Source organism: Euprymna scolopes, chromosome 30 (assembly GCF_053919585.1).
Source record: "Euprymna scolopes isolate OS-2025 chromosome 30, ASM5391958v1, whole genome shotgun sequence".
NCBI lineage: Eukaryota > Metazoa > Mollusca > Cephalopoda > Sepiida > Sepiolidae > Euprymna > Euprymna scolopes.
Window position 1 is genome coordinate 76,215,809 of NC_136511.1, and position 26,468 is coordinate 76,242,276.

The following is a 26,468-nucleotide window of genomic DNA, read 5'->3' on the forward strand; positions in this document are numbered from 1 at the left end:
TATATATATATATATATATATGCCTTATTTATCTCCATTATAAAATTTTCCTTTTGTAAACATATTTAATTCACAATTTGGAATCGTTTCATTGAATATATATATATATATATATATATATATATATATATATATATATATATATATATATATATATAATAGGACAACAAGAGTATGAAATGAAGACACAAAACTATATATTGTAGATATAGAATGGACCATTTATTGAATAATGGAATACAAGCAAAATTTGGATAATAGAGAATTGTCTCTGTAATAATAAATACGAAATATGCATGGATTAAAGTATATTAAGCATATTTTAAGATCGATAAATTCGGGCGGCCCCCTGCTAGTATACAATGTAGAAGTCAATATTAATTTTACTTTTTAATGGTAGAGTTATTGTGTAGTATACAATAATCCTGTCAAAAAGGAACTCTTGTTACTTTTTTTATATGATCTAATCTTTGGTGTGGTCACTTCAATAAGTCATAAACTTTTTAAAAATTTTATTTCGCATCAAATGTTTACATAATACAGTATAACAGTGTGGGTGTCGCCATCTTGTTTGTGTCTCAAAACGCGCACTCGATGATGAAACGTCAAAATCGCGAATGATTTCTCCTGCCGTACTTTTAAACAATATGGCGGCGTTGGTAATCTTATCATGCAATAAGTTTAAAATTAAAATAAAATAAAAAAAAAACGAACTTGTTTAAAATGAAAAATGCACCGAGATTCTACGAATTTATGACTTGGAATATTGTTTGCAAAAATAGAACTATTAAGACATAAAATTGCGATTTTTTTTTTACACGGTGACTAAACAAAAAAGGCGAAAGCAAAGCATAATCTCCATTTCATTTCTTTCTTTTTCACTCTCGAGTAACGTAATTTTATTGTAAGCGTTATAATATGAAACAGAGCACCCCCTTTATATTTAATCTAGCAAAGATACTCGACGTTGCCCGGGATTGAATGAGGATCGATGAATTTTCCAACCATACTTTTATTTTCAATGAAATCCATGGAATTGCCCAGTTTTTAATCATTGATAGCTTGCTATAGTTGGGGACCCACTGTGGTGTAACGAAAGGAAGCTTCACGTGGTTTCCCGCAGTGACTTAGTCCATAATGCATTGTTGTCTACATTGCACTGTAGAGAACCTACTGTTTATTGCATGAAATTATTTTATATAATGGCTTGAATTAAAATTTAAAATTAAAAAATCAGGTACCATGGTTTAATTGTGCCTTAAACAGAAACATTTACATAGACCACGCCCCTGCCTTATCATACAGTTGATTTAATACACAGGGCTCTTCTGCTTATGCGGTGATAAAACTTCTCACTTGCGCTTGTGATGTTTGGGTTTATAACATATTACCTTTGTTCAAAATTGGGCTTTTTCTTTTTTAATCGGGTATTTCGAGTATCGATTAACGTATTTCAATACTTATAAGAGGAATTTTGATTTTTTAAAAATCTATATAAGAACACTCCCACACACATAAATTATATTTTATAAAAATCGGTCATGCTATTTCGGAGTCCATAGGGAACAAAATCGTACACACACACTGACAAAATGCCTTTTATATATAATATTTCTTGTTATAATAGAATCTATAATACTCTTGACAAAACATTCAGTCCTTTGTACAGTAAATTCGCTAGCGAGAGATGGGAAAGAATCATGATGACCGTGAATAAAAATTGAATCTTAGAATTACTCATTTAGGTACAAGCTGGGGGTTGAGACTCCTCGGATAAAAGTAGGATACCTAATATTTAAATACCAGAAAACCTAGTTTAAAATTCTCTGTCTGTCTGTCTGTCTGTCTGTCTGTCTGTCTGTATGTATGTATGTATGCATGTAGGTATGTCGCGTCATCATATTTGAGCTAAGAGCTAAACTCACTGCAGATTTGGGAGCATCATTTTCCATCTGATTCTCTTTTTCATTTTAGAAGACTTTGAACAATATTTAAACTCATTATTCAAAATACACATCAATTACCGTATATTTCGGCGTATATGACGAACCTTAAAGTCAAAAAACATCTTTAAAAACCAGTATTTCATAAGATACCGAGTGTTGCAATCCGTAGCCTAGGCTAAACAAACATGGTGTCGTGATTTAGCAGTCGTCTTATACAAACGACATATGATAAATTTATTAAAATCTGCTCCAATTTCGTACCTCGTCTTATTTGACGGTCGCCTTGTACGTCGAAATATACAGTAAATAAAATACTTGAAATAAATGTTGTGACATTTTTTGCATTCTCTTTTTTCAAGAACCAAACAATTATTTCTCATAATCTTTTAAAATTCCCTGTCAGATCAGCATACGTATTTTATATGTTTTACTTTGAAGAGAAAGCATTTCCCCCTTTTTTTTTAAATTCAACTGCATGAAAATATTTGATAGATTTTTTTCTAATATGGTTTTATTTTAATAAGAATATTTTATCTCACATCTATTTTTTTCTTTGTTTATTTTAGTGGATCGAACTATTTTAGATTTATACGAAGAGTAAAACCATAGACCCTACGTCGAACGCATTTAAGCGGACCGAAAAGATAAAATAATTTCGTTTGATCATTGATTTTATAGATAAAGCGTCCGACTTGGGTTTAATTCACTAAACAAGTGTTTGTTTGTTTTTTTTATAGTGTTATTCCTAACTCATATCAAATATCATAAAAAACAAGTGTAGCACGCATGGTCCTCCGTGAGTGCACAGTGAACGAGGCATAATAAATGACTAGGTTCAGCATTTGCCCCTTCCCATTTAGTCCTCAAAGTTCCCAGGAACGTCAAATTCTGGTGAAAATGAAAAAACGGTCCAGTTTTAGGCCTCAGCGTATGTCAATTTGAGTTCTGTGCCCTGCAAAAAAGCAATGATTAAGTCCATCATTTGCCCTCCATTTAGCCCCAAAAGTCCCCTAGGCCTTAACATATTTAAATTTGAGTTCAGCGCTATGCAAAACTGCTAAATTTTGGACAAATATGGTAAAATAGTCCAAAAAAATGGAGTGTGTTTATTAGCCCTAAAAAAAAACCCTGGAGCACACCCAAGAGTTATCGCGAAGTATAGAAAAACGAAATTATATAGAAATCAATTAGTTATAACTTTTCAGAAATTTTTATAAAAATCCAAGGCATCAATTTTTTAATAAGCACAAAAGTGTCAATTTTATCCATTTTAACCCGAAAGGCACAATCGGAGTTCTCCAGGAAAATCTGTCCTTTTACTTTTTTACTCATATCATGTTTAATGTTTGTGCAAAATTTCTAAAATTTACAAGGCGAAGTTATTGAGAAAAGTGCGAACAGACGAACGGACAAGGGTGAATTTATAGGTCCACCCTCCTTTTGTCGGGGATTAAAAAACCTCAAGATTTTCAATATGAAAAATGGATGAAAAATATTTTATACATATTCTTAATTTCTAATCGTGGTTCAAAAGTTGAAGACAAGCCAGCAGAGTCGAGTATTTCTATTAATAATTTCAATTTTGCGAAAATATTTTTCGTACAAAAATGTTTTAAATAGTAAAATAGTGAGTACAGTAGAACCTGAGGATACGGTGGCCTTAAGATACACAGTTTTTTTTTCAGGTTACGATGTGGAATACGATGTTTTTTCGGCCATTTGTTACGGTATTTGCCCGCCTTACGGTCTTACTTATAATGTTATATGATTATATACATGTGTATTATATAATGTACTGTATTTTGTTACTAATTTTTAGTGCCGTATCCCGGGGTTCTACTGTATTAGGAAATAAACATTATTATTTACTCACTAGGAGTAGTCACACAAGCCATCATTAAAGATTTCACTTTGAGAACAACTTGTGGCATCCTTTGGGGTCTGAGTAACAACTCTCCCCAGATTTCCACTATTCCTTTGCAGATTAATTTGCATTATCGTAACAGCCACTTACTATTGATTTCTCTTTGACTACGATCATTGGTTTTTCACTGGAATTTTGGGTGGCAAAAAGCCTCCCCCAAGGTCCAAATCACCTTGGCACTCATTCAGCGGGGGTCTGACTAGTGCTTTCCCTCTTCGATGTTTCCATCCTTCTTTGATACTCCTAACTTATTTGGTGTGGCGTCAGTTAATGGTGACACACACACTAAAATAAATGTGTAGGGGGTAGGGGCGCAGGGGGTGTTAACTTACAATTATACAGTTTTAGTTTGCATGATTCCATGTGATGTTCCTTTGTGTTTTAGAATTTTCTGTTTGTTTAGTTTGTGCCTGTAGTTCATGTGTGTTAGTCTCCACATTCAAGGGGTTTTCTTAATATTTCAGCCGTTTTCATTACTGTTATCTACTGTATCTTATCAGTCATCCCTCCGATTCCAATCTCTCTTATTGTTTTTTCAAGGTTTTATTATTATTATTATTATTATTATTATTATTATTATTATTATTATTATTATACAATATGAGTTCTCACACAGGTCATCATAATTAGTTTACTCACTGATAACAACATGTGATGTTCCCTGGGATCTGGGTGACAAGTTTATCCAGATGTTCAGTGCTGGCCACCTCGTTCGATAATCTTTTATGAAATGAATTGCGTTATTGCAACGACTGCTTACCATTGATTTCTCGTTTTCACATGGATTTTGGTAGCAATAAGACTGCCCAAAGTCTCAGCATTATTCGCGCTTATCCAGTAGAGGTCTGGTTAGTGTTCTTCCTCCTCACTCCTATCATCTTTGACCCTTCACAACTATTCTGTGTGCATATGCCGATTCTGGATTCGGTTCTAGTTATTATTATTATTATTATTATTATTATTATTATTATTATTATTATTATTATTATTTGCTAACAAGGTGTTTTCATGCAGGTTATCAAAGATCTCTCCTTGAAAACAAGCTGTGGTGTTTCCTGGAAGCTGAGTGACAAGTCTTTCCAGGTTTCCAGTACTCTCCACCTCTTTCGATAACATTTGCAAATAAAATTGCGTTATCGCAACAGCTGCTTACCATTGATTTCTCGGTGGTAGCGGCCATTGGTCTCCACTCGAATTTAAGTAACAATAAGCCCCCCCAAACGTCCTAGTTCTCTTTGCACTTGTCTAGCGGAGGTCTGGTCAGTGCTCTCTCCTCGGTCTTTCCATCCTCCTTCATCCTTCTCGGCTATTTGGTATCACTCTTTTGGAAGGGGGCGTTGGTGGGGCAATGTGAAGGGATGAGGGATGGAATAGAGAACTTATAGATATTTAGCTTTAAGGTTCTTGGTTCTAGGTAACGCTTCTTCATGTTTTGCCTCTCAGCGATTTGTCTGGTCCGCTCATGTGGCTAATGTGTATTAGTCTCCGCATTCAAGGATTTTTCTTAATATTCTAGCTTTTTTCATTATTATTATTATTATTATTATTATTATTATTATTATTATTATTATTATTATTTCATCTTTTTCAGACACTTCTTTCTTTGATGCATCTCCTAGTCGGAGCGCACGTTAAATTTCCTGCAGGTAAGATTTACATGCTATATGTTCCTTTATTCCTTTTTAAGAAAGTCTCTTGGTATTGCTGAGAAAGAAGGAAATAACAACAAAAATATATACTTGATTCGTATAACCCCCTTTCACACATATGTTTTTCGATTTCTCTTATGACTTTTTTTGTGTGTTAAAATTTACATAAACTATTATGCACCATGTATCTTTTCGATTCTACGTCGAATTAACATCATGTGAAAAAAAAATGAACAAGAAAATCTGGAGCGAAGAAGAGCATTTCAAAAGGTAAATGTGAAACGAGTGCGTAAAGTCAGATGTCGAGAGCACGTTTTCACACTGTTCCAAAAGAGACTTTAATAATTACAATTCCGTGATGTCAGAATTAACGTCCAAGATCAAATTGTATTACATTAAACACCCAAAACTATTACTACTGGTTTCATATGCAATATTATTAAGTGTAGAGTGTTTGGTTTAAAGTAAAGAGTTCTGAGTATTTTTAAAGGAAAATTTGTTTCGGAATGTTTTTTTTAATTATTATTATTATTATTATTATTATTAGTAGTAGTAGTAGTAGTAGTAGTAGTAGTAGTAGTAGTAGTAGTATAATCAAATGGCCATGAAAATTTAAAAAAAAAATAAAGAAGGTATTATTAAGCAGACGTTTTCTGTTATTTTTAACAATGTTTGTTGAAATAAAAAATATCTGCCTAACTAAACAAACACGCACAATATGTATATATATATGTATATATATATATAATTTTAATAAACATTGTTAGAAATAACAAAAAGCGTCTGCTTAATTATATATATATATATATATATATATATATATATATATATATATATATATATATATATATATATATATATATATGATTAGTTTTTTTTTGGAAAAATAATTCCAGCAGAGTGCTCAATTAAAAGGAAAATCCAAATTTTAAGAGCGTATTTATATTTTGTGTACAGAAAGTTGTTAGTTGAGACAGATCATTGGTACCGTCGGTTTCAAGCCCGATAATAAGGTATCCTTATCAAGCTCTTTTCAGCCAATATAAGATAGACGAATAACTTTTATATCCTTTTCTTTAACTTCCCTTACTCTATGACTTTTTAATTACTCAATCAATTTTTAATTGCGATTTTCTATGTCTCACTGACTTTAGCAAATAAGGTGTAAACCATTATAACTATTTGATAATATTTTCTCCTCTGAAGAGATCGTAGACCTCGAAATCTTATAGGATAAGAAGTTAAAATATTTCTAATATATTCTGTCTAACATAGAATAATAAAACTCTTTTGATCTGAAACTCAACCATTTCACGGCATAAATTTCTAAATTCATTGAATGACTAAAAATTATATATATATATATATATATATATATATATATATATATATATATATATATATATATATATATATCTGACGACTGTAATAATTAAATAATTAGTACAGGACTCAGCCGGGAATAAGCTACGAATAATATCATTGGTAATAAATATCATAATATTATCTGCATATGAATACGTTTCATTTTTGTGCAATAATCAGTGTAATGATATGCAATGAATTAACAAAGTTCCGGTTTAACAATGAAGCCGAGACTGGCCCTCGAGCTAAGATCAAATTGTAGTATCTGTTCTGGTGGTTCACTTAAGTAATTGGTTCTTGGTAAATGTGGGGGAAACCCTTCATACCGAGACAATTACTATTTATTTGGACACTGCCAGAGTGCCCCCTTTTAGGAGCAGCTGGTTTTCACCCACATTAAAAAACGACCTTGTGTCTAATTTGCTTTCGTGGGGGAAGCATATAAATACCATTTGTTCTGATGTTACACTTCAATTTTTTTATTCATGGTCAGTGGATGAGAAATCCTTCATGACGGAGACAATATTTTTATTTTTGTTCCTTTCTCTACATTAAAAAAAGACCTTGGTGCCTAACTCTGCCCTCGTGTGGGGGTAAAGTAAATAAGAACAATAATGCTCCGTTCAATCTATAGAAATAACGAAAATCAAACATCTTGATGATCAGTTTTGACCTTATAATAAAAGTTATCCTGCTCACTCAAATGTCTGGTGATTTCTTTCTGTTTACTCGACAAAGTTTCTTCGTTTACTTTATGCATTAATTCTATAGCTATATATCTATATATCTATATACATATATATAAATGAAACGTCTGGTTTGTTCAACTTAACTAAACTAGACAACTAAAAGTCTGTTTTTCTTAACATTTGTTGACAGCATTTTTAGTTAATTCAAGCGTGTTTTTATATACTTAAAACAGAAAAATATTAGAATATTTAAAAAACATTGAATGACTAATCACTACTAATTTGATAATAAGTAAAAACCTCAGTACAAATTAATGGGATAAAAGGGAGAGAGAGGTGCTGAGTGGGCAAGACGAAGGGTAAGCTCTAAGAAGAAGAAAGAAAGGGTGTTTGTAACCACTCTCTGAAGAAAAGATGGGAAAAAGGGGTTGGATTTTTGGAAAAAGGAATTCTAAAAAGAGATGAGTCGTAGCCATCAAGCTGAGCGGCTGGGCTGGCCAAGCGCTCCCGATTTGGGAGCCCTCAGGGCCTTATGTTATGATGTTAATGGGAAATTTGTGACTTTACTGGTCTGGTCTTACATCGTTTCACTGCTTAGTCAGTCACCTCAATTTAGATGGTAGCTGTTATGAAGTAATGAAATTAATAAATAGTTTGTTATTGCTATAAACCGGAGTTCTGTTTGTTTGTGGTGAGGATTCTTCATTTTGCAGCAAACCGCAAGGACCAGCGGAGTGATTGATGTACCCGGAGACTACCTACACAGGGTAGGAGACGATTCGATCGAGAGGTAAAGCACCCCACCATGAAAACACAGTGGGTGAGGACGATCAACAGGCCAACTTGTAACGGGACAATGTACGATTGAAAGAACACCTGTCACATCGGGTGGAATCCGACGAGGTTAAGGACACCCGGTGGGAATGCTGCAGTAACGGCCTCGTTATACATAGAGTGGCGACATTCCTTCAATAGAATAGCATAAACATATAAAGACAATACGTGTAATAAAATGGAAGGAAATCGATTAGGTAAGAAAAATTATTAATTTCCATCATTCTTTACAAAACAGACGCGACATTATTTTTCAGACATTGTTGAAAACCATTTAATAGTCTGTAATATCACCTTTCTTCTCTATAACTTTTGTCAATCTCTCTTTATAATTATCAAACATATGCACAATAACATCTCTACGTGTTTCTATTAGTTGTTTTTGGCATCTAGTATTTGTTCCTAAAGTTGAGCCCCTTTCGTTATTTTAGGTCCATCATAGACAAGTTGTGCAAGCATTTTCCATTAAATTTAGATCTGGGCTTTTTGCAGGCCATTTCAAACTTTTATGAGTTTTGACACATGGATACTGTAATTGTCTTGCTGTAGAACGAAATCATTTCCCTTCTCTTTTCTTATCCTTGGTAGGGTATTCTCTTCCAGCAACTGTTTTTAACGTTCGCTGTTCTGTCGTCCTTTCAGCCACTCCAACCATATATTTCCATTAGCAAAGATCATACCCCAAACCATAACTCCTCCTCCTCCTCCCATCTGTCGTTTGTTCAGTACAACAGGCTCACCCCTTCTCGATAAAGTACATCATCCATCGAGCCCATCAAACTTGAAACGCTTCTCTTCAGTAAATATAACCTTTTTAAAGTCAACATGCTTTGTTAAGCACCTTTTAGCACTCTCCAGTCTTGCTCCTTTGTGTTTCTTTGTTAGTGTAATTTTTTTTTAGCCTTTGCATACTTCAAACCAATCCTATGCAGCGTTCTTTGTACTGTTCGGACGTTTACATTAAATTCACATTTATCCTTCAATTTTCTTGCTGTAACTTTTTCTCCAGACGTCAAAAGTCGTATCACAGTCCTCTTCATTCTCCTTTCAGTCCTCTTGCCAATTGATCTTTTCCGACCCCTCTTCTTTTTCCCATCCGAGTGTGTCGTCAGCATGTATTCAACCATTGATTTCGACAGCTTCAGATCCATGGCGATCCTTCTGATGCTGAGGTCATCTTCCCGCTTCTTCAGTGCCAAACAAACGACTTCTTTTGAATGCATTTTACCTCATTAAACTTAATGGTTTTGCAAGTAGAATATAACAGATAATTGATTCTAATGATGACAGCTAAGTGTACAAGCAGTAAATTTGCATACAGTAACATATACTTGAACATAGCTCTTAATAAAATAGGATTTTTTGTCATGTCCGAAAAATAGTGTCGCGAAAGTTTTCGTAATTACAATCTTAAAAGTCTTTGGCACTAGTAACCACCTTGAAGTACTTTTTTAAAAGTGTCCAAAAAATATTGTCGGGACCCTGTATATATGAATCTGTATACTGGTAGCTAAATTGAATATTGAACTGCTTATATCTTTAGTTCTACGAGACGAAACTACATGAAAATTTGCAGGCTTATTCTAAGGTTAAAATTTTATGAAAATTGCTTACATTTGTATATATTGTGTTCTGCAAGCCAGCTTCAGTTTTGCTGCTTTGGTTGTCTCCCTTGTGGCCTTGTCAGTTTACTAATATATATATATATATATATATATATATATATATATATATATATATATAACTCCCTTCCTTTATATATATATATATATATATATATATATATATATATTATTATTATATATTATATATTATATATATATATATATATATATATATAACTCCCTTCCTTTCCTTGATGTGTTAGTTTCTAAACGTGGGCTTTCCTTTATGACATCTATTTATAGAAAACCCACTTTTACTGGTCTTTATCTTAGTTGGGATTCTTTTGCACCCACAACCAGGAAACTAAATCTTATTAGAAACTTAACCCATCGGGCACTTGCTATTTGTTCCCCACCTTTTATTGATGTGGAAATTGAAAACATTAAAAGGATTTTTATTACTAATGGATATCCACCTCCATTAGTTAACTTAGTTATTAATAAAAAAATTAAATCCTTTTCTGAGCTACCAAAATACGGTCCATGTAGATTTCCGGTATACCTTAGGTTACCCTGGATTGGACTTGAAGGCCAACTTATTTGCGATAAGATTTCCTCTCTGGTGTCTTCTAATTTTGGTGCTCTATCGCTCCGTATTGCCTTTTCCACAAAAACCGCCTTTCCCTCATTTCGTAAGGATGTCTTGCCTATCTCCCAAACTAGTAATATTATTTATAAATTTCAATGTCGGTGTGGTGCCGTCTATATAGGCAAGACGACCCAGCGTCTTCAGGTCAGAATCGCCCAACATGTTCCCCGTTTCATCAGGGATCATCAAGCTACTACCAGAAAATCCCAACTGATAGAATCGTCCATCGGCCAACATTTGGTCGATAAAAAGGAATGCGGTCTTGTTTTCTCTCCGGAGTGTTTTTCTGTTTTGCACCGAGGACGCACAAAGTTCCATCTGTCTGTCCTCGAAGCACTTGCCATCATTGCTAACCCCCCTACTTTGTGCAAGCAGAGAAACCTCCGGCTTCAGTTAGAATTATTTGGGTAGTCAGGTTTTTTTTTTTTTTTTTTTTTTTTTTTTTCTTAACCTCTCCGCTCGTATTCCATATCACTACCAAATATTCTAAAAAATAATAATTTTCAGACTTATGACCCTTGAAAATGTTTGTCTGAACGAAAAGCGCTTTGGGTATATTTTAACGATCTTTTTTAATCGACTTATTTATTTTATTTAATTGTACATATAACTTGCCCCATTATATATATATTTTTTTTTTTTTTCTTTTCCTCACCCCGGTTTCCATTTTTTAGTTGATTGAATTTACAATATGGTTCACTTTTTTATAATTATTCTAAAATTTTGCCAATCAGAATAAAGATATATATATATATATAGTTGCACATCCCAAAAATAGAGCAACAACTCTCAAACGCTCAGAGAACAAACATTATCAGAAGCACAACTATTTATTGGTAACATTACAACAAAAACATCACATACGTTTAGGTGTAAGCACACACGCGCACACGCATGCATATATATATATATATATATATATATATATATATATATATATATATATATATATACATATAGACACATGAAGAGAGGGGTGGGGAGATAGAGAGATATAAAGTTTACATTTAATAACTTTATTCAACATTATAAGTTTACACATTAATTTTAATAGCTATTTCCCTGGTTGTAAGACCTAATTAAGCATTCATGAAGTAGGAATATAAGTGATAATGGTCTATATTTCCCGCCGTAAACATTTAAATAATCCATTACTTTGCAAGTGACACATTATATGTTCACACAACACACACACACACACACACACACACACATATATATATATATATATATATATATATATATATATATATACTAGCTGGGTGACCTGACGTTGCCTGGGATTGAATGATGATCAACGAATGTTTCACACTCTCATATTTTTTTTGTCATCGAAATCGATGAAATAGCCCATTTTTCAATCAAATCGATTGATTGCCCATTCTAATTAGAGTTCTATTGCGATGTACCTAAAGAAGCTTCTCTTGCCTCTCGCAGTGACTAATTTCACAATATGTTGCAGTGTACATTGCACTGTAGAGAACCTACTGTTTATCTTATGAAATTATATTTAATGGCTTAAATTCAAGTTTAAAATGCAAAAGTCAAGTATCATGCTTCAATTGAGCTTTTTATAGAAACATTCATTTCAAACGCGTCATATCAAAGAACCTTACTAGTTGTGTGGTAATAATGTCTTGAATTTAAAGTTCAAATTAAAAAAGTCAAGTATTATTGTGAAATTGTGCTTTAAATAGAAACATTCATTTCGAACGTGCCTCTCTAATATCAAAGAATCCACTGTTGATTTTATACGTTGGGCCTTTCGGCTTGTGTTGTAATAAAACTTCTCAAATGCACATTTGATGTTAGGCTGTATTAACTTTGGTACAAATCGCCTGTTCCGTCTTTAAACAGATTATTTCGATTATTGATTATCGATACTTATCGGAGACATTCCGACACAAAACCTATGTAAGAACATTGCACAGCACATAAGGTACCTTCGTGTGAAATCGAATAAAAATCGAACTCACAGATATGCTTATATATATATATATATATATATGTGTGTGTGTGTGTGTGTGTGTGTGTGTGTGTGTGTGTGTGTGTGTGTGTGTGTGTGTGGAAAGCAGCATTTGAGTGTAGTTATGTTTCTGAATTTTTGAGATGAGGATCGATTATTTATACTATTTAGATCATTCGGACTACTGTTCTCATCTAGAATGTTATTTTCACAGCGTCCTGGTTGATGTCACTTACGACCTTTTCCGTTTTGTATCTTGCCGAATTCGAGAATCTTTCTGTCGAAATGAACCCCTTATTTAATCAGTTGTCAGTTACACTCTACTAAAGATTGAAGGGTCAACACTTCAAAATACAATTGCGAATTACTTATCATTCAATTCGGGCACGGCTGACAAAACGAAAGCATGTTGCTTTGGTGTAAAATAAATAAAGTCTTCTATTCAAAATTCTATGCAGATCTTCGCGTTCGACAGAAAGGTGCACCTGACGAAGTTCGGAGATTTTATCAACCGAAATTTCGTAGCCTCTTAAGATGAGAACAGTATTCGGAATAATCCAAATAATACGAATTATGGATCCCCATCGAAAAAAAAAAAGATATATATAAGCGAATTATTTTAAGTCTTGAAAATACTAATAAAATTTGGATGTGTAAAACATTTTTAAAGTAAACCTTTCACTGATATATTCTTTGTTTAATTTTTGAAACAAGGAAAATCCACAAAATAAAAACTAATCCTGTGTTTTTACGTTACGATATGCCTCGATTATTTTATCGACTCCGCCAATAATTTCCTCATGTGAACTCAGTTTAAATCGAAGGAAAATTGTATGATGTCTTTAGATTTCTTGAAGAATCGAACTCTTATTTGAATGTTCTAAATGTTAACATATCGATTTCTATAGCAAAAAAACATTCCCTTATATATATATATATATATATATATATATAATCTACCTTCCTTCCTTTTCCATTCCCCTTTTCCCCGTGCATGCTCATACTTTCACTACACCGATGAAGACTGAAGGATCGGTCGAAAATATGTACTTGTAAAATAAGTTTTTTAATTTTTTTTTTTTTCATAATATTATTTTGTATTCCTGCACGTCACCAATTGAAAACGAATAAAGAAAAGTTATAAGCTTTTATACTTTTCGTATTCTTTTTTATACATTTCCATTCATATATATATATATATATATATATATATATATATATATATATATATATATATATGTATATATATATATATATATAATATAAAACTGAATGTGAGTGCGTTGGGGGTGTATGTATGTATGTATGTATGTATGTATGTGTGTGTGTCTGGTCACGAATAGGCTCCTATATGATTGAATATTTTAAAAAATTGATTACATATAATGATAGAAGATTTATCGAGACACAGGAATGGGTATGTTTCATCTGTCAGAACGGTGGTTCATTAAAATTGTGGGGTCTGCGTTCGCGCCTGGTCCAAAAAGTATGGAAATAAAAAATTTAAAACATAATAATAAAAAAAAACACGTTTACAAGTGTTTTTTTATACAGATGTACATAATAATACTTTGATAAGTATGTTTCAACTTAAATAGGGATGACATAATAAAATTGGAGGGTCTGCGTTCGTGCCTGGCTTCCATAGAATGGAAATAGGCACAAACTTTAATAAAGACTTTTCATATCTATCTGCGTAAGTATACTTTGATAATTATGTTTCAGTTTGAAGAAATATGGTATAATAAAATTATGGGGTGTTTGTTCGCGCCTGACCTCCATAGAATGGAAATATGTCACAAAGTTTAACAAGGTTTTTTAATATAGATCCACAGAATATTGTGATAAGTGTTTCAGTGTGAACAGGTATGGTATAATAAATTATGGGGTTTATCTATTTTATTTTTACTTTCATAATATTTTGCTTTGGTTTTGATACCCCAAATTCGAAGCTGTCTCTTTACAACGCTTCCTTTTTATAACCTATCATACTTTCATAAATCAGAGTCCATTTTCTGTAGGCTGTTTTGAACCCAGTCAACAACGGGTACTTTTGCTAGTATATATATATATATATATATATATATATATATATATATATATATATATATATATATATATTATCCACTGACACGTTTTTCGTCGTCTACGACTCATCAGAGTGACTGAATCTAGCGAGATTCGAAATCGGGACTCCATGGTAAGAAGCCTAAATCTCTACCACCGGACCATCTCCAACGGCTGCCGAATCATCGCGTTTTTTTATGTAGATGTTGTTTGTTTGTTTGCAATACTTTTTTAATAAATTCAATTATTTATACGAAAAGACATTTTTACCTAAATGCGAGTTGGGATTAATTTTCTTTTTGACCAATTTGATAGTCCCTTAATGTGGAGCGGCATATGTATTGGTATATATATACAGGGTAGCCCATTTAAAAGTAGCCCAGAAAATGTACTAGAGAGGAGGAACATTCTTTTATTGTTTATATTACCTGTAGTGTTATAAAAGATGCTGGAAGTGCTCCCCGTTAACATCTATGCATTTCTGGACATGTTTAACAACGTTTGCAGATACTGCTTGTAGATCTTCGCTGATGATTCCCCCTGATAGCGTTGGTAATGTTCTCCTTTAGTTGGTCTAAATTGTAAGGATTATTTGCATAATTATTATTTGTTTTAAAGTCCCCCAAAGATCAAACTCACATGATGACAAGTCCAGGGAACGTGGGGGTCATAACCCTTTGCTTATTGTTCTCTCTTCCGTAAACATGTCATGAACTCGTGTCAGTGATCTGTGAGACGTGTGGCATGTAACGCCATCTTGTTGGAAAAAGAATTGCATTTTGTCTTGTGGTGTCAGTTGGTCGATAAGAGAAATATTAGATAGATTTTGGCTATTTAAAGTGGGTCGCTTGATCTGTGTGTGTATATATGTCAAAACATCGTTAATTCATTACTCACACAGCATCCGCCGTATAGCGTAATGGTGAGCAGCTTTGCCTGTCATTTGGGCGGTCGGGTTTCGATCCTGGCCTGAGGCAGTTGCCTGTCTAGTCGCACTGATGAGCTGCGAAACAGTACTGTAAGTGGATGACTATATATATATATATATATATATATATATATATGTGTGTGTGTGTGTGTGTGTGTGTGTTGAGCATTCCAAAGCCACAGATGTATTTCTTTCACAGTTATACTATTTTATTGCTTATATATTTGCATCTTACACGTGTTACATTGAATGGCAGAAATTCACGAAACAAATCTTCAAAGCTATGTATAAGTTCCTTGAAAAAATAAACCTTTGTTTTCCTTGGATTAAAAAAGAATAAATGATGGTAAAAAACAATGAGAACTTTTAAAAAATAATGGGAGAAAATAAAACTCACACATTATAGGTTATATGGAAACCTGCCAGAGATAAAAAAAAAAAAAAACCTTTCTTATTTCAGATCACATATAACAGCGGGATGTAGTTTATTTGAAGCATTTTGTGTGATATGTACTTAAGGACGTATTAATGCGAGAAATGGAAACTTGTCGGTGTCAAGACGAAGAGACAAAACAAGTGATTTATATATATATATATATATATATATATATATATATATATATATATATATATGTATATATATAAGAGCAAATAAGTAATAAAACATGTTAAAAACACTTTGAAAAAGAGTTTAAAACATATTTAATTTGAAAAGGAAACACTAACTAAGTGGACAGTCCTTAATCCGTGGAGTTTTCATCAGAGGGTAGGATTTAGCAAAATGCGGCATCGGATTTTGCTTGCAAAAGTATTTGATGAAACTACAAGTAAGTCAAAGATCCTAGTTGATAACAAAAAGTGAAGCAGAGGGAATATGGTGAAGAAAAAAGTAATTTCACGTGAATTTTTAATTGTAATCTTTATTTTATTTCATTATATATATATAAAAATATATATATAGATATATATGTATATATATATATATATATATATATATATATATATATATATATATATATATGGCCTATTTCATTAAATAAAATAGACGCTTTTTGTCTATTAATTCTATTTTGAATCCTTTCCAACTTTTGAATAAGAGATTTCACTTCTGGAAATCAATGGAAAAAAGAGGATAAATAATTAACCAATGAAGAAGGAAAACACTTTATAAATTGGTCAAAACCAGTTGGATTAATTTATCTCTGATGATGAATCCTGAAGGATTGGAAAGTACTCGGACTTATGATAAATATGGTGATTACTTCAGCCAGTTCACGCCAAAAGTGAAGACTGTTATTAGGAAAGGATCGAAAATAGAATAAATAGACAAAAAACGTCTATTTTATTTAATGAAATATGCTATAGAGAAAAAATGCTGTCTAAATATACAGACGGACACACACACGTGTTTTCTAATCAATAGTAAATCTAACTTAAAGAGTCAAATTCTACACTGTGATATTAATTGTGTGTCCGTGTTTCATAATATATTTCGTAGGAAAAAAACTGTTTGTCAAATACTAGGTGGGCTGAATTTTGTTTTTACATAGAGGTCACCACTTATCAAGGCCCAGAGGCCACTCGAGGATAAGGGTAAAAAAGGATACAGTAGTCAATGGGACAATATCATAGTAATCGTTAATAGTGTAAATTTGGTAAATTTTATTACTTAAAGAGGGCACGGCTGATCAAGAACTTGCTTACGTTAAATTCGAAGACGACCATATGGTAGTCAGGAAGAAATCAGGCAAACGGAAAACAGTTCCGCGCGTGTGCTGTTCTAAGACAGAAGTTTTGCTCATGGAATGTACGTTTAGGCTAAGGCACAGATAAAGAGTGGAAATTTTGTATGGCCAGGTACTCGATTTTTAAGGGATTTGAAACGCTTATCATTTGACAAAGAGGATTTTGCTCGAAATATATAATGACCATCCTCACATAAATAAGATCACAGTGTAGAAGTTTGACTTCTAACGTTAGATTTACTTCTGATAAAAATTATATATAATTGTTTTGTTTTCTACTCTCAACGCCGGGAACTTTCTATTTCTTGCATTGTCCTAGCCTTTTAATACTTTTTTATGTATACATATATGCATATGTATATCTTAGTATAACATGTTTATTATACAAATTTATTGTCCAAATACCTAAGCTCAATTTGTTTACACAAAGAGCATCGCTTCATACGCTAATGGTATTTTGTATATCATATCACTTCCCAATATGCTCAACCCAAGATAGGGAGCATTATAGTCATCCATATACTGTACCGTTTTGCTGTTTCATATATATATATATATATATATATATATATATATATATATATATATATATATATATATATATAAAGTTGAGAAAGAGATAGTATTTAAACCAAGACTGACCCAACGGGGCGCTAGGTTCTCTCGTGTAAAATAGAAAGAAAACAGTCATGGATTGATTGAGTATGTGTTCGGAATTGCGTGTATATGTTTTTTTTTTATGTTTTGCGTGTGTATATAATTTTTCGTATGAAAGAAAAAAAAAACACTCGCCTTTAATGTATCATTAAGAAACTCCCACATTCAGAAGTGGTCGCCTTCTTTAATCGACTCGCCCAAAATGAAACAAACAACTGCATTTACAAGATGCATTAGGCAAAAGACAAAATGTCTATTCAGGACATGTTAATCAATTTTAAACATGTTAGACATCCTCATCAAGCTTCCTCAATGCAACGACCAGATGGCTATGGTGATATGTATAGATTATAAATGGCCGACATATTGTATTCTAAAGAATTGTTTCAAAAGTATAGACTATGTTTTGTTTATGAAAAATCATCTAATGCATAAAATTAGGTCGGTCGGATTTGCCAAATTAGACTTAAATCGATATTTGACTTTGCCTAGATATTTAAATATTATTGTTGTTGTATCGTGTTCTTTACAATAAATAAAACTTATTTCGCTTCATAGTCCAGTAAAAATGTGGCAGAACCTCAAACAAATTACTAACAAATGTTTTAAACTTGCCTATTAAGCATGATTAACCTCTCTTTCAAAATTAAAAGTTTACCACAAGCAACCTTGCCGAAAGAGGTCAACGGCCGCCATTTTTAACACAACCTATTCTACTTTTAACAGTGGATGCCCAGCCATCATTTTTTCGGACTTCCGCACAAACTTTTAACACTTTATCCTTAAACTCGATAGTTTCTACATGGGAAACATCCATTCCTCTTTTTTTCTATTAGATTTTACTCCAGAACCGCAAAAAATATTCCTTAAAGTTAAACACACAAACGTTGGATTTTAAAGATGGCGGCCGTTTACCCCTTTCGGCAAAGTTACTTGTGATAAACTGTTTTTATTATCTAAAAGAGAGGTGATTCATACTCAATATCTAAGTTAAAAACCTTTGTTAGCAATTTGTTTTAGGTTCATCCAAAAAGTCAACTAGACTGACTAGACTATTCAATATATTGAGAAGATTAATGGGTCGTCCATGTTTACACAGACAATATTTTTGTTTAAAACCTCATCTTTTTAACAACAGTATTTAGAAAAATATACTTTCTTTTCTAGTACGGTAATCTCATAAAATCATACTCAGAGGATTGGTAAAATTAAGACATTTTTAGCCGCGTGTAAGCGACTCTATAAGTTACTCCGTCGGTCGGTCGGTCTGTCCGTAACATTTTTGTGCTTGGCCTTTTTGATTAAGATCAAAGATCTGTTGTTAATATATGCTGTTCTTAGCTTTTTAAGTTTTTCTTGGTTTTGGCCAAGATCAAAGTGTAGTATCTGTTCCGGCAGATACTGCACTTAAGATAATTTGTACCAGTCAATGGAGGGGAAACCCTCTATACTGGGACAATTATTATTTTTGGTAACCAGAGTGACCCCTTTTAGGAGAGCTGGTTTTTACCTCACATTAAAAACGGCCTTGTGCCTAATTTGCTCAGTGGGGGAGCAAATAAATACCATCTGTTCCGGCAGATACTGCAAGCTAAGACCCTATGTGGGGGCGACCCCACAGATAAGACCTTGGTCAATGTAGGGGCAACCCTTCATACCAATTGTCATTATCCAGCTCCCCTACTCCCCGGGGAGTTGGTCCCCATTTTCCCTTCACTCCTCACATTAAAAATCGGCCTTGTGCCTAATTTGCTCGGTGGGGGAGCAAATAAATACAATCTGTTCCGGCAGATGCTGCAAGCAAAGACCCTATGTGGGGGCGACCCCACAGATAAGACCTTGGTCAATGTAGGGGCAACCCTTCATACCAATTGTCACTATCCAGCTCCCCTACTCCCCGGTGAGTTGGTCCCCATTTCTCCTTCACTCCTCACGTTAAAAATCGGCCTTGTGTCTAATTTGCTCGGTGAGGGAGCAAATAAATACCCTTTTCTTGGCCTTTTGGCCAAGATCAAAGTGTAGTATCTGTTCCGGCAGATACTGCACTTAAGATAATTTGTACCAGTCAATGGAGGGGAAACCCTCTATACTGGGACAATTATTATTTTTGGTAACCAGAGTGACCCCTTTTAGGGGAGCTGGTTTTTACCTCACATTAAAAACGGCCTTGTGCCTAATTTGCTCAGTGGGGGAGCAAATAAATACCATCTGTTCCGGCAGATGCTGCACTTAAGATAATTTGTACCAGTCAATGGAGGGGAAACCCTCTATACTGGGACAATTATTATTTTTGGTAACCAGAGTGCCCCCTTTTTTGCCTACTTTTAGGGGAGCTGGTTTTTACCTCACATTAAAAACGGCCTTGTGCCTAATTTGCTCAGTGGGGGAGCAAATAAACACCATCTGTTCTTACTACATGCTGTACTTATGTTTGTAACTTTGTGATATAAAGTGGGGGGTCACTTTTCTGTATTAATTTAATGTAAAATGATCACCCACTTTACAACCAGGCAGTCTCAAAGCTATTCAAGTCATTCTCCAGATCATTCAAGTTGTTTTGGGAGGATTCCAGTTATTTTTAAGCATTCAAGTCGTTTAAGGTCATTCAATTCATCCTTAAGTTTATTAAAGTCATTCTAAGTCATTTACTTTTTATTTATTTAAGTCATTTCAGCCCATTTTTCGGTCATTTTAGTTTATCTTAAAGAATTTCATGTAAATTCTACATTCACGCATTCATTCATTACACCGGAGCACACAACTAATGGCTATCGGCCTTGTTTCATTATGACCTAAAAAGCAAAAATAAGATTATGCCATTAATAAAAAACATATTGCTCTATTATAGCTTCCAGATAAAAACTTTTAGTACATAATAACCGATTCGTTACTTAAGATTATTTGACTAACATGACAGTAGGTAAAAAAAATTACTTTTAAAACAAATACTTAAAGATTTGCTTTACTGTAACGATGCAACTAGTAGACAGGCCATTAGTAATTTTCTAAGCATAACTCAAACAATGTGATTATTAAACACTAAAATGTAGGTACAGCTCGTTATGTGCAGGACTCAAGATGAACCCAATGTGAAAAGTCTGAAACCTGAATAACAATACATCTAACAAATTAGTATTTTATTCTGACTAGCCAGTTTTTTCTGTCTTTCTTCTTCCGTATTCTTTCTTAATGTATTTCGAATTCGTTCCTTTCAATAAATATTACGGGTAGGAAATAATAGAATAGTGGATTTTTTCGCCATTTACACCAGCTGTTTCTTGCGTTATACATAAAAATATTTCTACATTTATCTATCGAAGTCGTCTTTCATATGAAATATTACTGATATTTAAGCAAAATTTATAACACTTTATTTGTCCGTCTAATTACAGTGTTGCTTCCGTGCAATGATGAAAACGACAATGTTATCTTAACAATATCATGCATCCCTTGACTCACCATGCGGCCATTAAATCGTTAATGGTGCAAACATTTTTTAATACATATATAGCATAGCGCGTATGGCGCGCGTGTAAGAAAATCAGCAGCAAACATACCACCATTACAACCACCACCACCACCACTACTACTAGTAATAATATTAGTGGTAATAGCAATAATCAATAAAGTAAATTTGTTTTTTTAAAATAATAATAACAATAATAATGATAATGATAATAATGATAATAATAATGATAATGATAATAAAAAAAATAAAAATAATAATAAGTAGAAGAACAATGATGATGATAATAATAATAATAATAATAATAATAATAATAATAATAATAATAATAATAATAATAATAATAATAATAATGAAGTGGAGATTGTTAGGTTGTGGAATAAGAAAACTTCGATCGTTCCAATCATCATATGTGCGTTTGGCTCAATTCCAGGTGATCTTGAGGAACAGTTGAACTCCTTGGGAATCAAATACAACATCACTTTACTCCAGAAGTCAGTTCTACTCGGCACAGCAAACATTCTACGCCAGGTGCTTTTCATATAATTGACTCTTTGACTATGCTCACTAGCTTTGATGGAGAAGCCCGCTCTTAAGCGAAAAAATACCTAGTGTAAGGCATCACAAGACTGTAAAGTTAAAGAAAATAATAATAATAATAATAATAATAATAATAATAATAATAATAATAATAATAATAATAAATATGCTGTTACTTTCCATGACATTTATCGTATTTACATGTTACGCCTCTGGAATCTTCTGCCAGAAATTAAAGAAGCATTTAAACACTTTGCCAATAGCTTAATAGTTTGTATGCGTAGCCATTATTATGCATGCATATAAACTAAATAATCTCTTTAATGCACATTTTTCTCGTCTTCTAAATTACGCCTGTCCATAAAACATTGCGCTAGACTGCATTCTGCAATTGCACCATAAATCACCGCCCATTAAGAATAATTCATTCATTGACCCAAATGTAGTACAGTCTGTCTGTAAATGTACTTGCGCCGAATTAAACAAGCAACTGCATTCACAAGATGCAATAGACAGACGTCTGTATTCAGCTTCTCCTAATAAATTTCAAACTCGGCAGACATCACGACGTCTGTTCGACTCTTGCCTTTCATGCTTATCTCCCATTGAGTCGAACAAAATGCGATAGTGTATATCTGCTAATAACATTGATTTATTAGCCTTAAAGCTATCCGGAAAACCGAAAAGTGCGCGTGAAGCATTCCTTCCGCCATTTTGTACGTCGTAAAGAAAACGTGAAATTTTCGTTTAAGTTAAGGTTGAAGGTGTCATAAATGAACAAGCTGAAAAATATCGTCCCAGATAACTACGATCGACATTTTATGACGAGCGGTTTACGATAAAAATTTTATTTCAAACTTAAGCGTAACTGACCAATGAAAATGCGGTTGTAAAATTGAACGTGATTGACCAACGGAAGTGTTGTTTCAAATGTACGTTGATTAACTAAAAAAAAGGTTGCTTCAGACTTAAGCTTGATTGGCCAATGAAAACCCAATTTCAAACGTATGCTTGCCTGACCAACGAAAATGCTTTTTCAAATTTATGAATGTAAAATTTCAGCTTAAAACGTGGTTGATCAGTAAAGTTGCTTTTTCAAATTTGAGCTTGAATGGAAAATGAAATTCGAATTTAAAACGTGTGCTTGAATGACAAACGAAAATGCTGTTTAAAACGTACGTGTGACTGACCATGGAAAATTTCATTCCAGACTTAAGCACGGTTGACTAACGAAAGCACTGTGTCAAACTTAAGCATGACTGACAAAGGAAAATGCTGTTTCAAGCTTCAGCATAATTGACCAATGAAAATCTAATTTTAAACGTATGTGTGGCTGACAAACCTCTGCGAACATTTTATATCACGCTTACGTGTGATTGACTAGCAAAAATGTTGTTTCAAACTTGAGCATGACTGAACAACGAAAATGCTGTTTCAAACCTATGCCTGATTGACCGATGGATATGTTATTTCAAACTTATAAGTCACTGACTAGCAAACTGCCGTTTCAAACCAAAGCAAGGATAATTTACAAAAGATGCTGTTTCAAATTTAGACGTGATAGGACAGCGAAATTGCTATTTCAAACTACAACGTCAAAGACCGATAGAATTGATTATAGAGAAGTAGTTATACTTATTCAGCGTTGCTCAACATGCAGAGAATTTTTTTAAAAAATTTATTTTATTTGTTTTTTTTTTTTACATTCTGTTATTTAAGTTATGCAAATCCACAATCTGAAATACTAGTTATCGTCTTTGTTGATTTTATTTTTACGCGATTATTTAAAAATGTTATATTAGCATTCGTCTGAGCCGGATTCAGTATTTTCTTTAAGTTGTTGCTAATTATATTATTTTATTCTTGATAACATGGTGCAATAATGTTGAATATAAATTGCATAGCTAGAAGCAAAGTTTAATTAATAAGCTTAAATGGTGTTTTGATCTGACTTTGAAAATCCGACAATAGAACCTTATATGTTAGATTTTTTATGACTTTAAAATACTATTCTACACTTGAACGTTATAACCGATGCAGAACATATAGAGATGCTAGGATAGATGTTGAATGTAGAATTAGACCAGAATTGCGAGTGAATTTAATAATCTACAACCAATATGGAGATTTAACGTGTTGAACTTGTAAATAAAATAGAGACGGTTTCATTAAGATTTGATTACACCCATCATAGCGGAAGACAACACGCGGGAAAATACTGTTAAAATAAACAAACTTGCTAAGGTGTGGTCAACCTCAGCAAGATATGACACAAGGTCGGAAAGTAGAGATGCCAAACCAGCGCTCCTAAAAAGGCATTTTCGCTCCTAAATATGCATTTTTGCAAATAAATCTGCCGTATCAAAGGACAATAGAAATTTGTTAGTTTTAAAATTAGTCAACATCTGCTTAGATTCTTTTAGTGTGGCGTAATATCCAGGGCGCTAGTGTCACTTTCGTCTCTAAGCAAATTACATATGTTAACAGCTAAACATGATTGAGATAGATAGATAGATAGATAGATAGATAGATAGATAGATAGAAAGAAAGAGAATGGAATATAGATATAAATAGATTGATAAATAACAGTAGATATACTGATGCGGCATTTCCTATTTCTTAATTTAGTGTAGACATATCGCAGGTGCGATTTGGCTGAGAGAATGCAGAGTTTAGCGACAAAATTTGTAGGATACATTTAAAGTAAAACAGTTTCCGATAGAATTTAAGAGACGCAAACCATAATGTAATATTTGGAACAATAAAGCGTGCTTCAAGCTTTTTGTTATGTTTGCAAACCATATACAACTAATATAACACTCAAGTGTATTAGCTTTAGCAGCTTAGTTCTCCTTGTCTTACTAATAATCGCCACTATTTTTATTTCTGGTCGCTTGAACAATGCCGACGAGTTCGGTGATGTGGATTTACGTGACATCCCAAAATAACCACTGTCCACTAAAAGACTGTCACTAACGGTGTTCAGCAAAAATTTAAGTAAGGCAGATAGTTAGCATTACGCATTTAAATTTGACAGTTTAATTATAATTATAATTCTCTTAAAACGTTTGTCTTGCTATGAAAGGAGCTCAGAGCAATATATAAATATATATATATATATATATATATATATATATATATATATATATATATATATATATATATATACATTAGCAGTTATGCCCGGCTTTATTCGGGGTCTAGTTACTGTTCATAATTTTATGTGCATATATATATATATATAATATATATATATATATATATATATATATATATATATATATATATATATACAGAGTGTCCACGAAGTCTGGCTACATTATGTAGACAGATTTTGTGGGCACCTGTATATATATATATATATATATATATATATATATATATATATATATATATATATATATATATATATATATATATAGGGTGCCCACAAAGTCTGGCTACATAATCTACGGGATGCTTCCACAAAGTCTGGCTACATAATGTAGTCAGACTTTGTGGACATCCTATATATATAAACACACACACACACACACACACACACATATATATATATATATATATATAATTTTTAAAATATAATAATCAACTGACACGCGTTTCGTCGTCTACGACTCATCAGAGTGGCTGAATCTTGCGAGACTCAAAATCGGGACCCCACGATAAGAAGCCTAAACCTCTACCACGTATATATATATATATATATATATATATATATATATATATATATATATATATATATATATATTTAAAAGAGTGTAGCCATCAACAATTGTGGGTTTTTTTTAAAGGTTTTCATCATATTTTTATTTTAAAATATTTTTATAACGCGTTTCGAGTTTAGGGTGTGCTCTCTTCAGATGTTTTCATAAAAAGTTTTTCTTTAAAATGGGAGTTTGTAGAGTTACCTCCGCTGATATTAAATATGTTTTTCAGAGTGATGTGTGGCCTCAGACATTCTGACTCCAACAGTAAGTGTTCAAAGTGTCCGGTCAAATTTATTTACAAAGAGTGGCTTTTGGTCCATTTGGTGAATGTTTTTTGGGGGTTTTTTTTAGGGTTCTTTTTAAAGACTTTCTTTCCCCATGTATAGCACACACTCACACACAATCACACACGCATACATATACATTCATGTACATGTACACATGCACACGCACACGCACGCAGGCACACACACATACACACACGCACATACATAGAAATATATGTAGGAGCATACATATATACATACCCACCTACACACTCACACACGTACTCGCACACATCCACCGCTAACAATTATTTTTATTTTTTATTTTATATATATATATATACTTTCCCCCCCCCCCTCCAACCAAAACACGCATGTATATATGCGCTTAATCATTCAGACATACGTACACGCACCCACACACACACGAGTAAGATGGAGAATAGGTAGGAGAAGATATATATAC

General features: G+C 33.0%; 1 protein-coding gene and 1 pseudogene across 1 annotated transcript in view; both read left to right on the plus strand.

The window, feature by feature from the left end:
• LOC145254844 (A disintegrin and metalloproteinase with thrombospondin motifs 18-like) overlaps positions 1 to 26,468 on the plus strand; it is a 675,825-nt gene that overhangs the window by 237,271 nt on the left and 412,086 nt on the right. The window contains exon 2 of the mRNA XM_080113681.1: positions 5,462 to 5,516. Within this exon, the coding sequence (XP_079969807.1) occupies positions 5,462 to 5,516 (55 nt within the window). The remainder of the gene's footprint in view (positions 1 to 5,461; positions 5,517 to 26,468) is intronic.
• Positions 20,008 to 20,153, plus strand: LOC145255001 (U2 spliceosomal RNA; annotated as a pseudogene).